This window comes from Diuraphis noxia, unplaced genomic scaffold, assembly GCF_037042655.1.
Source record: "Diuraphis noxia isolate RWA-SAM2 unplaced genomic scaffold, SU_Dnox_SAM2 contig0009, whole genome shotgun sequence".
NCBI lineage: Eukaryota > Metazoa > Arthropoda > Insecta > Hemiptera > Aphididae > Diuraphis > Diuraphis noxia.
Window position 1 is genome coordinate 2,080,294 of NW_028301719.1, and position 13,413 is coordinate 2,093,706.

At 28.1% G+C, this 13,413-nt stretch overlaps 2 protein-coding genes across 3 annotated transcripts; both read right to left on the reverse strand.

Annotated features, from left to right (window-relative positions):
* Nucleotides 1–3,195: 3,195 nt before the first annotated feature.
* On the reverse strand, nt 3,196–8,761 carry LOC149054245 (uncharacterized). Of its 2 annotated transcripts, none has more exons than XM_089230574.1 (6): nt 8,593–8,761; nt 8,384–8,472; nt 8,077–8,161; nt 7,175–7,332; nt 4,739–4,901; nt 3,196–4,660 (listed from the first exon to the last, which is right to left on the reverse strand). In XM_089230574.1, exons 2-6 carry the CDS (start codon nt 8,468–8,470, stop codon nt 4,563–4,565), a joined length of 591 nt encoding a protein of 196 aa, XP_089086700.1. In that variant the 5' UTR covers nt 8,471–8,472; nt 8,593–8,761; the 3' UTR covers nt 3,196–4,562. The 2 variants fall into 2 exon arrangements, with proteins under 2 accessions (XP_089086700.1, XP_089086699.1); XM_089230573.1 differs by having other exon boundaries at nt 8,567–8,761.
* Nucleotides 8,762–10,070: 1,309 nt separating this feature from the next.
* LOC149054246 (uncharacterized) lies at nt 10,071–13,322 on the reverse strand. Its single transcript, XM_089230530.1, has 5 exons — nt 13,273–13,322; nt 12,788–12,955; nt 11,924–12,049; nt 11,603–11,806; nt 10,071–11,144 (listed from the first exon to the last, which is right to left on the reverse strand). The coding sequence occupies exons 1-5, from the start codon at nt 13,291–13,293 to the stop codon at nt 11,106–11,108; spliced, it is 558 nt and encodes a 185-aa protein (XP_089086656.1). The 5' UTR covers nt 13,294–13,322; the 3' UTR covers nt 10,071–11,105.
* Between the last annotated feature and the right edge of the window lie 91 nt (nt 13,323–13,413).

Sequence of the window (13,413 nt, forward strand, 5' to 3'; positions counted from 1 at the left end):
AATATTATACTATGACTATAAAAATTTTAAATAGACATTTCTCAATGTCTTTTTAATCTCTATCTAGATGACTAACTCAGAAAGTACACGTTAAAATTTTCATTTATGTACAATGTAGGAATATGAATACAAGTTCATAATAATCAAGCGTTTCAACATTTACAACAAAAATGGTGGTGCTTGTTCGGAAAAGTTCATATTGCCATTCGACGCTACTTAATTGGTACAAAAAAGTCTAACCATTTTGAAATAAGGTCATTAAACATCTATATACCACCAAAAAGATTAATAAAAAAATTAAAAAAAAATTAATTTGTGCCTTTATACATGGGAAAATTCATACACAAATATTTGCATAAAAGAGCATAACATATTAAAAGAAAAGTTCGGAGCGGCATCATGCATGGTGGTTGAATGGTGGATCACTCGCAGTCGGGACAGTATATGACTGGATTATAATATATAATGTATTACAATATGATACATTATACAGGTTTTACGTTAAACACTTCACAACTTACAAGTGTTTGTGGCGTTTGTGCATTCAACAAGTAAACGGACAAACAAGGTTCCTTATTATTATTACCCGTACAGTAACTTCATCGGCCACGAGGATTCGACTGCGGCACGTGGACGGACCACGGCGGTGCACGTGCCGGCTCATACACCCAAACAACAACGCGTGTACACGAAAGAGAAGACTTCATGATCTCATAACATTAAATATTAATATACTATTATAATAGTCAAAGTCCGAAGTCTAGAATCGATGGTTTTCAAAACATTTGACACTTGACATTTTTGAGCATAAGTAGTTGTGTTGTGAAGGCGTGAATTTGTTTCAAAAACGGTGTAAACGAATTGAAAAAAAAAACGATTGCTCAAAAATTGAAAACACTGGATCACTATGAATTGGTTTTATAAATTGATCTTTACATGTAGGTACCTAAATGGTAATGTAATATAATATCAAAGAAACATTTGTTCATAATTGCAAAACTTATTTTAATGTAAAAATGTGCGTTGTAATTTGTAATGAAGGTATATGTTAATATAAATAAATAAACATACTTAGCTCATGTAGGGCTTAGCCAATTAGCGTCTTTAAAGTAAAAAAGTACATAAATTTGATGAATGTTGCATGTGGGTTACAGTGAGAAACAATTATTAGTGGGTTGACCGGTTGACGATTCTAATAAGTTTGACTAGTTTAAGTAAAGTATGTTTTAAGTTTCAGTGAAACTAAAATGACAAATGGCAATTACAAAACTGTCATACACTTATTATTTAATTAATAATTATACTATGATATTGTCAGAATCAATTGTTATTGATCCATGGACATTTTTTAAATATTTAGTTACCTAAAAAAAATCTTCAAACCGGATTGAAATCCAAGGTAAAAACTTCCACTCCAGCTGACATTATACATTTTAAAAAGATCTAACAATTACAAATTATACATCAAACCAAAAAAAACTGCATAAGTTTCCGGTCATATTATATCATCAATAGAAAAATCAAAAGTATTTTATACAAATAATATAATAATAATTTGTGACAATAATTCTGCATCCCAAAGAACGCATTTTATTCTGAGCGGTGTTTTTGGTAAAATTATATGTAGGTACATACATTATTCATATTCATTATATTCAAATCATTATTGTTATTATATTATTTAATTGTTCTGCAGAGTTTGAACGGCGACAACGCGTAATATTATCATTTAATTGAAAACCTGTAAAAAGTCATATGTTCGTACACTGTAAACTGCACGCGTGGCGGGTTCGTCGATAGAATAATACCATATATTAGATAATCTTGATTTAGTGTAACATATATACCATAATATATAATAATATAATGTATGATGGTTGCAGAAGACAAACCAGCCGATGACCGGAACCCTTTCGGATTTTCCGGACCGTGCGCTAATAGGATATTGAACGGGCATGAACGAGAGAGCGAGGGGGTGTGATTGGATGGGGACGCGATTTCGTACTGCGGCTAATAATACGAAGCACATATAAGGAAATAAAAACATCCCCTGTAGTGCGCCCAAAACGGACGGGGACAGTTTACGGGGCGCACACGCACAAGGCCCACACTCTGACCACCCCTGTGTGGGGCCCGCGGGTCGCAGTTTATAAATTTTAGGGGCGCGCGCGCTGCCTTTATACGTTTCGTATAATATATAAAACGCGTGTGCGATGCACGTATAGATGCGTATCGAATCGCGCGCGGAACGAAAGCTTTTGTGGCGGATTTTCACAATGCGAATTACGTACGGTTGCAGCACCTGTTTTTGTTGGCCGCGGTCCCGTCATTACTCATTGCTCATACATCACAAAATATTATATACAAGTCATATTAATATTAATATTGAAATGCCGGTTTGGTTTTGATTGAAATTTCGTCGGCCGCGTCTTTCATCCCAAAAGGGTTGTACGCGCCAAGCACACTGTGCCCGCACTGCACTCGACCAGGGTCACGTCATGCGTGCACATATATAACAGTGTTCCTGTGTGTGATGTGTGTAATTCGCACCTCAACGCAGTACAACTAAAAATGTATAGTTTGAGAAAACCTGATTTGAAGTTTAAAATATAAGTTTTTTTTGTCTACCTATGATTTGGAATAACTAAAAAGCACTCGAAAACATATTTTTTAAACTGTAATAATACGAATTTTTCAAATATTATAATACATGAAATATTACTCTCATAAACCCAAAAAATTAGAATATTATGGTCTTTTACGATTGTTTAATACATTGCATATGACGTATACCTATACATACAACTATAGATATCAAAATATTATTTGATAAATCGTAGAAAATGATTTGTAGATAATTGCTGATTATTATAAACAGTTTTGTTTAGTAATTTATAGAAATTAAAAAGCATTTATACAATTCACAATATATAATTTAATTTTCAATTAAAAGTTGTTATTATTATTATTATTATATTCATTATTGACCTATTACACCTATGTCAGCTATGAGATAACAGTTAGACCGTAGACTAGTCATAAGCACTATAAGCATATTTACTTATAGAGACGAACCACCATCTCTGATAATCAGTAATTTGGGTGGAGTGTTAAAGATAGTGGCAATAGCTGAACAAACTGATTATATTACTGTAATTAATTGTAACAAAAAAAAAAAAAAAACAATGGTCGGTATCATTAGTTTATTATTAGCATATATTAAAAATTAAATGTATAATAGTAAATTATAGGAGGTATATATAGCATCAAAGCTGGTATATATTATATACATTATTCATTAGTTTTAAATATGGCTGGTATTTTATAAAATCAAAAATATGTACATATACAGGGTGATTCTTTTTCTTAATTAGCGGGTACACTAATTATCTCGAAAAGTATTTACTTTTTTCAAAATATTTTTATACATGGTTTCAAGTTGTTAAAAAACCAACGTTTTCATTAAAAAATTATATTTTTAAATATTAATTATCATTATCATTTTTTAAGTTTTTACTTTTTTGAATGACAACATAGAGTTTTAATTTCATATTCCAAAGCAGAATATTTTTCTAAGTATTTTGATTCATAAAAATCGATTTAGGACGAGTAGTTTATGAGTTATATGTATTTAAAGTTTAGTCAAGCGGAGTAGTGGACAAACATTTTGCGGGGTAACCCTGTACCACTCCACTCTGCCAATCTAAACTTTAAATACTTATAACTCAAAAACTACTAGCCCTAAATTCGATTTTTATGAATCAAAATACTTAGAAAAATATTCTGCTTTGGAATATGAAATTAAAACTCTATGTTGTCATTCAAAAAAGTAAAAAACTTAAAACATGATAAAGATAAAAAATATTTAAAAATATAATTTTTTAATGAAAACGTTGGTTTTTTAATAACTTGAAACCTTGTATAAAAATATTTTTAAAAAAGTAAATACTTTTCGAGATAATTAGTGTACCCACTTAAAAGAATCATCCTGTATATTCACGCATAATTAAAATTTACAAAGTATGTAGTAAAAATTGAAAAATTGTATCCTTGGAAAGTAAAACAATGGTAAACCATATTATAATAGTTTTTACATTTTAAAAATTAAAACTACGACGATTTGGTACTAACGCTGACTTACATTTAGGGTTTTAGAATTTCATTAAGGGCCATTCTTACAATGCTCGGTTAGTGCCTGATAACACTAACCGGAAGAATTTATCATGAGTTAACCGATAGAATTCTACCGGTTAGTCTTAACCGACACTTAACCGGACATTGTAAGAACGGCCCTAAATGTATTTTTTATAACTACACAACATTTTACGAGTAATAGTATCAAAGTATAATTTACTTCTAAACCAATTGGAAAAAATGGTGCACCATGTCAGGTGCATACTTCCTTAGCATTTTTTAATAATGGTAGTTACAACTTTACAAGTCTCGTGTTTGGTTATTTATTTGTATCATATAGTGTTTGTCTCAAACTATAAAATGTGAGAAAGCTGATTAAAATAAAATTTAACATGACGTAGATTGTAGTTGGCAAATTTACTGATGTTTTAGATATTTAAAAGTACCAATTTTTGATTACGATGGTTAGCAAAAATCTCAAACTCTTTATTGAACTTTTTCACAACGTTGATTTCTATCATTAGAACTATAAAAATTTAATAATTATATTTCATATTAATTAGTAGTTATGACAATCATATACCTACTTATACAACAAACTTACCTATAATTGTAATCCCAAGTTTTAAAGGTATATAATGATATATGGTATCAGCTGAATAACAGGTAAGACCCTTAAAAAAAAATCCAAAGAAGGTTACAACGGAAATCACAAAGAAATCTATATGCCAATGTAGCCATGAGTTCACTTTATTTCCATCTGTTGGCTAGAAAAATATCAATATTTTAAAATTATTCGTTTATTAATGTAATCTTATTCTTGTAAATTATAATATTGAAATATTGATTATAATTATTATGTTTAATAAGTAATGACATGCAATTTGCAGTATCTTCATTTTATAAATTGTATCAAAAGAAAATTGCAGAGGGTGTTGCGTTGCCGCGTGATAGGTTTTCAGTCATCAATAATTATACTTCCTATTCATATTTATAGGGTATTAAATATTTGCGAAATTTCCTTTAAAAATAGACCAATGAAGGATTAAATTATAAAAACTTTATGATAACATTTCATCATCCGTGGTCTCATAGTGTCATATTTTTTTTTTACTTTATCACTGTAAAATCTGTAATCTTATTCTCATAATAAGGGAATTGGGTCAAAAAAAAATACTAAAAAAACTCGGGTAACTCCCTTTGCCACTTGGTAAAATCTGAGTGGACCTCATCATTGAGTAGGTAGTAGGCCAAGCTCTTTTATGAATGTGTTAAATTTGAATATCTATATAAGCTATTACATATAAATAAACGATTTCAAGCGGAGATACATCTTGACTAATGTCAGGATATTATATTTCTAATAAATCTGCTAACAATAAATAAATACATTTATTATTTTTTATTTGTGTAATTAAAAATATGTTTGACATATATATCAAATAACCATATAGGCAGTACACACTACACAGTGACAGTATACACTATATATGCTTACAAGGAGAGAGTGATTGGATTTGGAGTACAGGGTCCCGACTATTTGAAGAGCACGTGCTGAAATTAATTGGTAATTTTTGAAATTTTTTAGAAATACCTATTAGTTATTTTATATTATGATACGATTTTTATTTTATGATATCGTGGGTTTTATAAATGTGCAATATAATATATTACGTATAGAAATCGTGTAGGTATGGGACATTCGAATCGCTTGTATTTTATTGTAAGTTTTAGATAGTGCACGCAAAAACATTTAGTACAGATACCCAAAATTTGATATGGGGATCTAACTAACTTTACTTAAGTATTAATCATATTTCAGGTATATGGTAAATTATTATAAGTAATTTATTGAGTTTTATTTTAAACATTTTAAACTTAAAATAATGGCATAGTTAGGGGTGATAGCAACTTCCCTCCACGAATACACTTTTATATTATATACCTATATATATTTTGTATTATATTATCATCTGTTAAATATTATATATGTAATAATAGTGTATTATTATTATTAATTATTAATGTCATATAATTGTCAAGGGCTGATCCCGTTTACTATTATAATAAATAAATAACTATTATTATGCATTAATTAAATAACTCTTGAGTGCAATATCCATTTAATAAACATTGATCAGCATATATTATATTGCGATATTATTTTAATCCCTTTTCCTAATAATTTTTTTTCAGTATTAATTAGTATTATAATATAAAAATATATTATTATTTAATATTATAATAATACCCTTTAAAAGTTTCAAAAAATTACGAATAATATTTTTAAGTTACAACTTAATGTATAAAAACGTTATCCTTCATTTAAATATCTAATTCCTTCCAAAATTTAAATTTAAAAGTATCAAAAAAAAAAATCGTGCTTATATATTTTTCATATATTTATTATATAGCATTAACTAATTATGAGAATCCTTTTACTTACATAACTTTTCAATCCTTATACAAATTGAACATTTTAAAAATGTTTACTACAAAATAGTATGTAAATATTTTTGTGAATTGTTTCAAAATTTAAATGTTTATAATATAAATTGTATTTTAAATATTTTGTCATTATAACAGCTTATGATGAAAAGCCTTGTGTTAAATTTTCAAGTAGCTATTTAGCGACAATAATTAAATGGTAATAATAATAATTATTATTAGGTTTAAAAAAAGTCAATATTGAAAATGTTATCCTGAAGCATTTAGATTATGATAAAATAATATCTTAGTGAAAATTTCAGGTTATATTTACGTTTTTAGAACAAAATAAATGTAGCAAAATACGAGAAATTAACAATTAAAATTCGCGTATATTAACAAAAAATAACTCCGGAGATAAAAATTATGGGCGTTGGAACTATACGTGTTTACTGTAAAATCACGATAAAATGTAATACTTATTTATTATCTTTAATTGTTGAATCGTGACTGAAACTAAATTGTTACGTGAGGTGCTGAAGCGCGTAAATGAAAATGTTAAAGTATTCGTTCAATATTCAAAAATGTAATCATGAAAAATGTTGTTATTTACTATGTCTGTAGATCTTAAGCCGTTGTTCACAAAAATCATTTTTATCATAAATGCTAAAAATACGCAAATAAAAATAATAATCATCCATGCTTCCGTGATCATCGATGGTTGATTTTCAACTGAATGATACATTTCACATCTTTTTTGCCATTTTTTATCTATAAGAATATAAAACAAACATAATATAACTATAATATGGTATAATATACACATTTATAGTATGAGTTTTCTATAGTAAATAGATATTTCATCGAAAACAAAACACCATGAACTGACAAGAATTAATTTTCACAAATTTTAATATGTGATTAAATTATTATGATTAAATTTAGGGTTAGGTAAATCGATCAACAAAAAAGAATATAGAGTTAATTTTTAAAGGATTTTTTTTTATTTATATAATTTTTATTGATCTTAGGCATCGGAAACTAAGACCATTAGCACACATAAATCTTATTGGTCGAAAATTAGTGATTTGAAGTCAATTAATATTGTTGTGGATTGGTTGTAATATTATAAAATTATTTAAAAAATAACTTTTTTTAATTTAAAAATCATGGTCATAATCTAAAAATCAATGTTAGTATGTTATAAAAAAATCACATAACATCCTCATAGATTAATTTTGTTTTTTAAATAATATAAAATTGTGTTGCTGTTAAACTAAAATCATATTAAATCTGTGAAGAAAATTATTAAAAGGATTTAAGGGAGGATCTCATAAAATATCTAAATATTTACATATGCAATCGTGTTAACATATAATTTCTCGATGATTACCATGATTACACATAGAGTTATGCAAAATTGCAAACCATGAACGGTTAGAAAACGGATTTCATTATTTTATTAAAACGGCGTATACGAGTTATTTGAGTGTAAAACTAATAACTTATACATACCATGTTTACAATAAGAACAACCATTTGGAGTTACCAACGGTAATAGGTAAATTACTAATAAAACCATTATAAAGTAAATACATATCTGAAAAAATCATTTTGAATTATTATTAGAAATTTGATAATTTACATAAGATTTAAACACAAATTCAAAATTTTGTCCGTTTATTAGAGAGAAACAGAGAATTCGTTACATTCCATACATTGCTGTATCCTGTATGCCTGTATGTTAGTCAGAGAGATAGAGAAGTGAGAATAACGATAGTAGCATGCTGAAATTACGAACAATTATAACTTTTCTACATACCTTATTTATAAGGCCAATCAACCTACATTGATTCCACAGGACCATCAGTGCTTCGTCATACACCATCATTCCTTGCGTCGGTCTCATGTCTATAGGTGATGTTTATACGCATACATTAAATAAGCAATTTTTTTTTTACGTTTGGAATGGGAATTTTGTCACAATATGCAAGGACTTAATTACCTTAAATATATATGTATATAATGTACCTTCAGACTGGAGACTTTGGTCTTTAGTTATAGTATATAAAAGTTTATAATCGGAATAAATATATTACAACTTTTAATCGCATCACATTAAGTTGCAGTTGATCCGTAGTTATATGTGTCAGCAATGAGGCTGCAGTACAAACTGCGAATGCCCGTACACTATAATATAACCATAATATTATAATTTATTATAATGTGACGCTGAACGAGCATTTCTGATGACGTGTTAAATATGGTGGCAGGAATTGGCACACTGATAAAGTGATAACACTACTATACTGTAATAGGTAATACTTATACTGCTCGGCGTTCGATCACCGTGATTTAAATAATAGCAACATTTTAGAGCCAAAACGAAAACAAATGACTTAGGTATCAACAATGATTAACGGTAGTGTACGCCAATATTGTATACATCTTGTATATTATATTTTTTTCCTTCTACAAAATACTTTTATTTTTTATTCGGAATACATATTATACAGTATACTTATTAGTTATTACTTATTAGAATACATTTTAAAAATATATTTTAAATATACCTTTGAATAGGTACTATAAAACAATATATATTTTCCACCGTTAATAATATTTGTCAGTTTTAGAATGGTTCAAAATTAAAGTGGGTCAATCATCTTCATGCGAAGGGAAAAATAAATAATTATTTTTACCTTATTCCTATTATTCCTGATTTGTCCAATTTTTAAATAATTATAAAAAATTGTTAAGTCACAAATTTAAACAATTTTTCGAGTTAAAAAAGCATTTTTTTAAAAAATACAGAAGTAATTTTTTTAAATATGTATTCATATAATTTTTTTCAAAAAGTATTTGAATAACAAAAAAATATTCGTATACATTTATTTGAATACTTTAAAAGACTGTGAACATAAACATAAGAATTTTATCTGTTGTATAGTGTTTGTTAATTTTATTTAAATACTTACACTTGTAGTAGGTACATTATACGATTAAAATATGGAATGATTTTGCAAAATGGGAATTAACTAATATGCTTGGCGAATCCAAAGTATACTTATGTTTTACGTATATTATTGTATTTTAATAATAGAACTACATTATACCTATATAATAAAATCCTCAATTATTTAATGGTTTTGATTTTCTTTACTTTTCTATAAGCACTATAAGTGTATTGTAATTTGGTTATTCATGATTTGCATTTTATAATTACATTGATATTTAAATTTATTGTATTTTATGTCATGTTAGTGTACAATAATATGGGGAATATCCCGTTTTTAATGCTTATCTTTTTCATAATAACGCCGACGCCCGATCAGTGCAGTGCAGCGGAATTATCGACAAATGTTATTGAATTATTCACGTTCAATTTAAATCCGTTTTCATAGGTGTCTTGCATTAGGCCCATTAAGGGAATCGAGAAAAAATATATACATTTGTCAATAATAAATCAAGAATAGAGTTGATAGTGAAATTTTGTTTATTCAGTATGATTTAAATTTAACAATATTACATGATAATATGTGTACCCAACAATGTGGTGTAATTTGAACTCGCGTGGTTGTACAATTATCCGCAATATCACAGACCGATTCCAAGGTCGTCGACGTGTTCATAAAATTCAAGTGCTCAACGAAGTCGAAATGGATACGTGGACACGGCAACAAACATATAATATTATGCAGGATAATGTGCACATTCGCACCGTCGAATAAAATATAAATTAAATTAAATTAACGCAAGTTTTTTGTTCACCGATGAGTGACTTCGCCGACGTGTTCAGACAAGTCATCATGCGCCAAGGGCTGTAAAAAGACGAACTGGAAACAGGAGCGCTGCGCACGGTGAATTAAAATTATATTAATCTAATCAAATTTGAAACTGGCAGTTAATTAGTATTATAAGTACCAACAGTAATGATTTGTAAGCAATTATTGCTAGGTCCAAGCTAGGTGTACACTCGGTAATTTTCGGTGTGTACCTAACCAAAAGCTCTTTCATTTGATTTTCACAATTTAAAGGCTGAAATTGATCAAATATTTAATGATTATGTTTGATTTACCTATGACTTCAGAAAGCTTTTACGCAAAACCAGATTATGTTTCTTTATGTAATAAATTAAAATCAAGATAAAATTCTTAAAATATTTTGAATTTTATTTTTAACCATTTTCTAAAATTTTGATTGAAAGACGATTCATGTGTAATATTTGAAATTTAGATTTTGACATTTTTATAATATTATTCAAACGTAATATAACAGTCAATGTCTTTGGAATTAATTGCAACAAAATTACAAAGCTTGATTGACGTAAAATAGTTATTTTATTTTAAATAGTTTAAATAGTTATTTCAATTTACTACACACAAAAATATAATATGGTTTTGTATAAAAGCTTCCCGTTTTTCTGTAACTATTTTAGTAAGGTAAAGTTAGGTAAAAATAATAAACATAATCATTAAATATTTAATCAATTTCAGCCTTTAGATTGTGAAATTTAACTCCCGTTTCCAGTTCGTCTTTTAAATTTACAATTTGACCCTATCGAAGAATTCAGTGTGTTCAGCCTGAAATAAAAAGTAACATCACATTAATACAATAATCAAAGCGTATTAAAACTTGAGAAATAATAACCTAAATTTAAAAATTCAAAATTAATTAAAACCTGCACATTTATAATGTGTTTTTCTAATTTGTATAATCGAGTTTATAACAAATGATGTGTTGTATCACTTGTATCATCTAATATTGTATGGATAGCCGGTATAATATTATATTTAATCCAATGAATGTATAGAATATAGCATAAGAAAGAAATTATAAAACGACATTCCGTTTTTGCTATTTATTAAAGTTTTTGATAAAAAAAAAGAACAATATTGTATCCCGAACTATTAAATTATATTTATTTAAGATTGAAAGTTAAAAAGTTGATAATATTCTAAAATGGCGAATGACTCTTGTTGTAAGCATAAGAATCAATTTTTTTTTTGTTAATATTACAAAAACTTAAGGTTAAACTCACTATAAGCTTATTAGATTTAAATTCTTCGTAAATCAGCCTTTGTAATTTATTCTCTTCTATGGCGCGATGCATGCGCAGCTCTCTCTGTTTCCGGTCTCTCATTTCTATTTCGACTTCGTATACCACTTCGTCTATGACCTTTTCGAACACGTCGCCGATCTGTACCTCTACTATCTTCGTTAACTCAGCTTCGTAATCGAATAGCTAAGAAAAAACATGCCGTACGGAAATAATTTAAAAGGTACGTAGTCATTCGTTGGATCACATCATAGTTTACTATTTTGCTTTGTTTTGTGTACCCTGACCGGGCGACGGACTTACATCAATGTCGTTTACTTGGGTAGACGCGTCGACGCAAACGGACGTCCAAGTTTTCGGATTCGAGAACAGCTGTTCGTTGAATTCAGTCTGCACTCCGAATGTCTGGGATACTGGATTGTCGTACAACTGTCGAGTTCAATAAATCATAATATTAGTTTCGACATTCACGACAGACGTCGATTAATGTACGCAGTGATATGTAGGTAGGTACCTACATTTTATAGAATTATTGTCCATGTACCAGAACGAGTTTTGAAAACGATCTTTTATAATATTGAACCTAACCAATATTTGGTATATATACATATAATATAATATAATATATATATATTATAATACTATATGATTTTTAAGGGAATATTATATACAATGAATGTTGATTTCATCAGAGTATTATATAAAAGTTGGACAATCAATGTTTTTCGAGCTTTTTAATAACTGCATAATGATTTTTTAACTCCCCAATCAGTATTATTGTCCATTTATCCGTTGTAATAACTTATGACTTATAGATTTTTAATATTTAATTTGCGAAATAAAAGGTGTGTAACTTGTAACTGTATGTAAATTTAAATGTCGATAAGATATTAATTTGTTTAATCATGCTGTAGGATACGGTTCAAGTACCTACTCGTAATTACATAGTAGGTATAATAAAGTAAGGAAATAAATATTTGTTGATTTCAGAATTCAGTAGACACTATCACTACACAGTACAATAAAAAAGAATACTGCAGAAATACTTAACAAAATTGTAGATTATATTATTATGTAACTATTGACTGACTTGTTTTGTTTTCCTTAAAGTTCTTACCTTTGGTAAAAATACAAACATTTAAATGTATTATTTTACAATATTCTTACTTCTTCTAAATGTACATCAGTTGAAATGACATTCTGTGTAATTTCTTTGGGTTTTGACACTTTCAGACGTAAGCGCATCGCTCTGGTTTCGTTGTCAATGGATTTTCTCCTGGCCATGGCCCGTCGACGAGTTTCCGCATTCCGTGCAGCTAATGACTCCTTACCCGACTGCGGTAAAATAATAATTATGGACTTTAAATTGATGTTTAATAAACCACACAAAAACAGTGAAAATGCGCAAAATAAAAAATGTGAGGTAATATCAATTAGTTTTCAAAAATCGAAATTTAACGTTACACGAAATAATAATAATAATAATAATAAAAAAAATGATAAATATAAAACGAAAAATTTGTAGCGCATACGTGTAAGCAAAACGCTCACTTCCGATTACAACACTGTTTAGTAGACCCAAAAACGAGTTCTATTTAAGACAAAATATTTTTTAATATTTTATTTTGACGATTTTTGTTTTAAAATGTTACCTGTTTGTTGGGCGTCACCATATTTTCTAACCCAATAGGTATAAACTTTCTGTAAATAATAATAAAAAAAAATTAGAAAGAAAAAAATACATAATTTACACGTCGTTTCGACCCAAATGCATGTTCTTAAATAATTGATTG

Excerpts from the sequence above, each read along its gene's own strand:
- LOC149054245 (XM_089230574.1), bottom strand. The coding sequence starts at position 8,470 with ATGAGACCGACGCAAGGAATGATGGTGTATGACGAAGCACTGATGGTC. Across the intron at positions 8,162-8,383 it reads TGATTGGCCTTATAAATAAG|ATATGTATTTACTTTATAAT; the intron begins GTATGTAGAAAA and ends TGATTTTTTCAG. Across the intron at positions 7,333-8,076 it reads TTGTTCTTATTGTAAACATG|ATAAAAAATGGCAAAAAAGA; the intron begins GTATGTATAAGT and ends ATATTCTTATAG.
- LOC149054246 (XM_089230530.1), bottom strand. The coding sequence starts at position 13,293 with ATGGTGACGCCCAACAAACAG. Across the intron at positions 12,956-13,272 it reads TGGTGACGCCCAACAAACAG|TCGGGTAAGGAGTCATTAGC; the intron begins GTAACATTTTAA and ends ATTTTACCGCAG. Across the intron at positions 12,050-12,787 it reads CTGATGTACATTTAGAAGAA|TTGTACGACAATCCAGTATC; the intron begins GTAAGAATATTG and ends TGAACTCGACAG.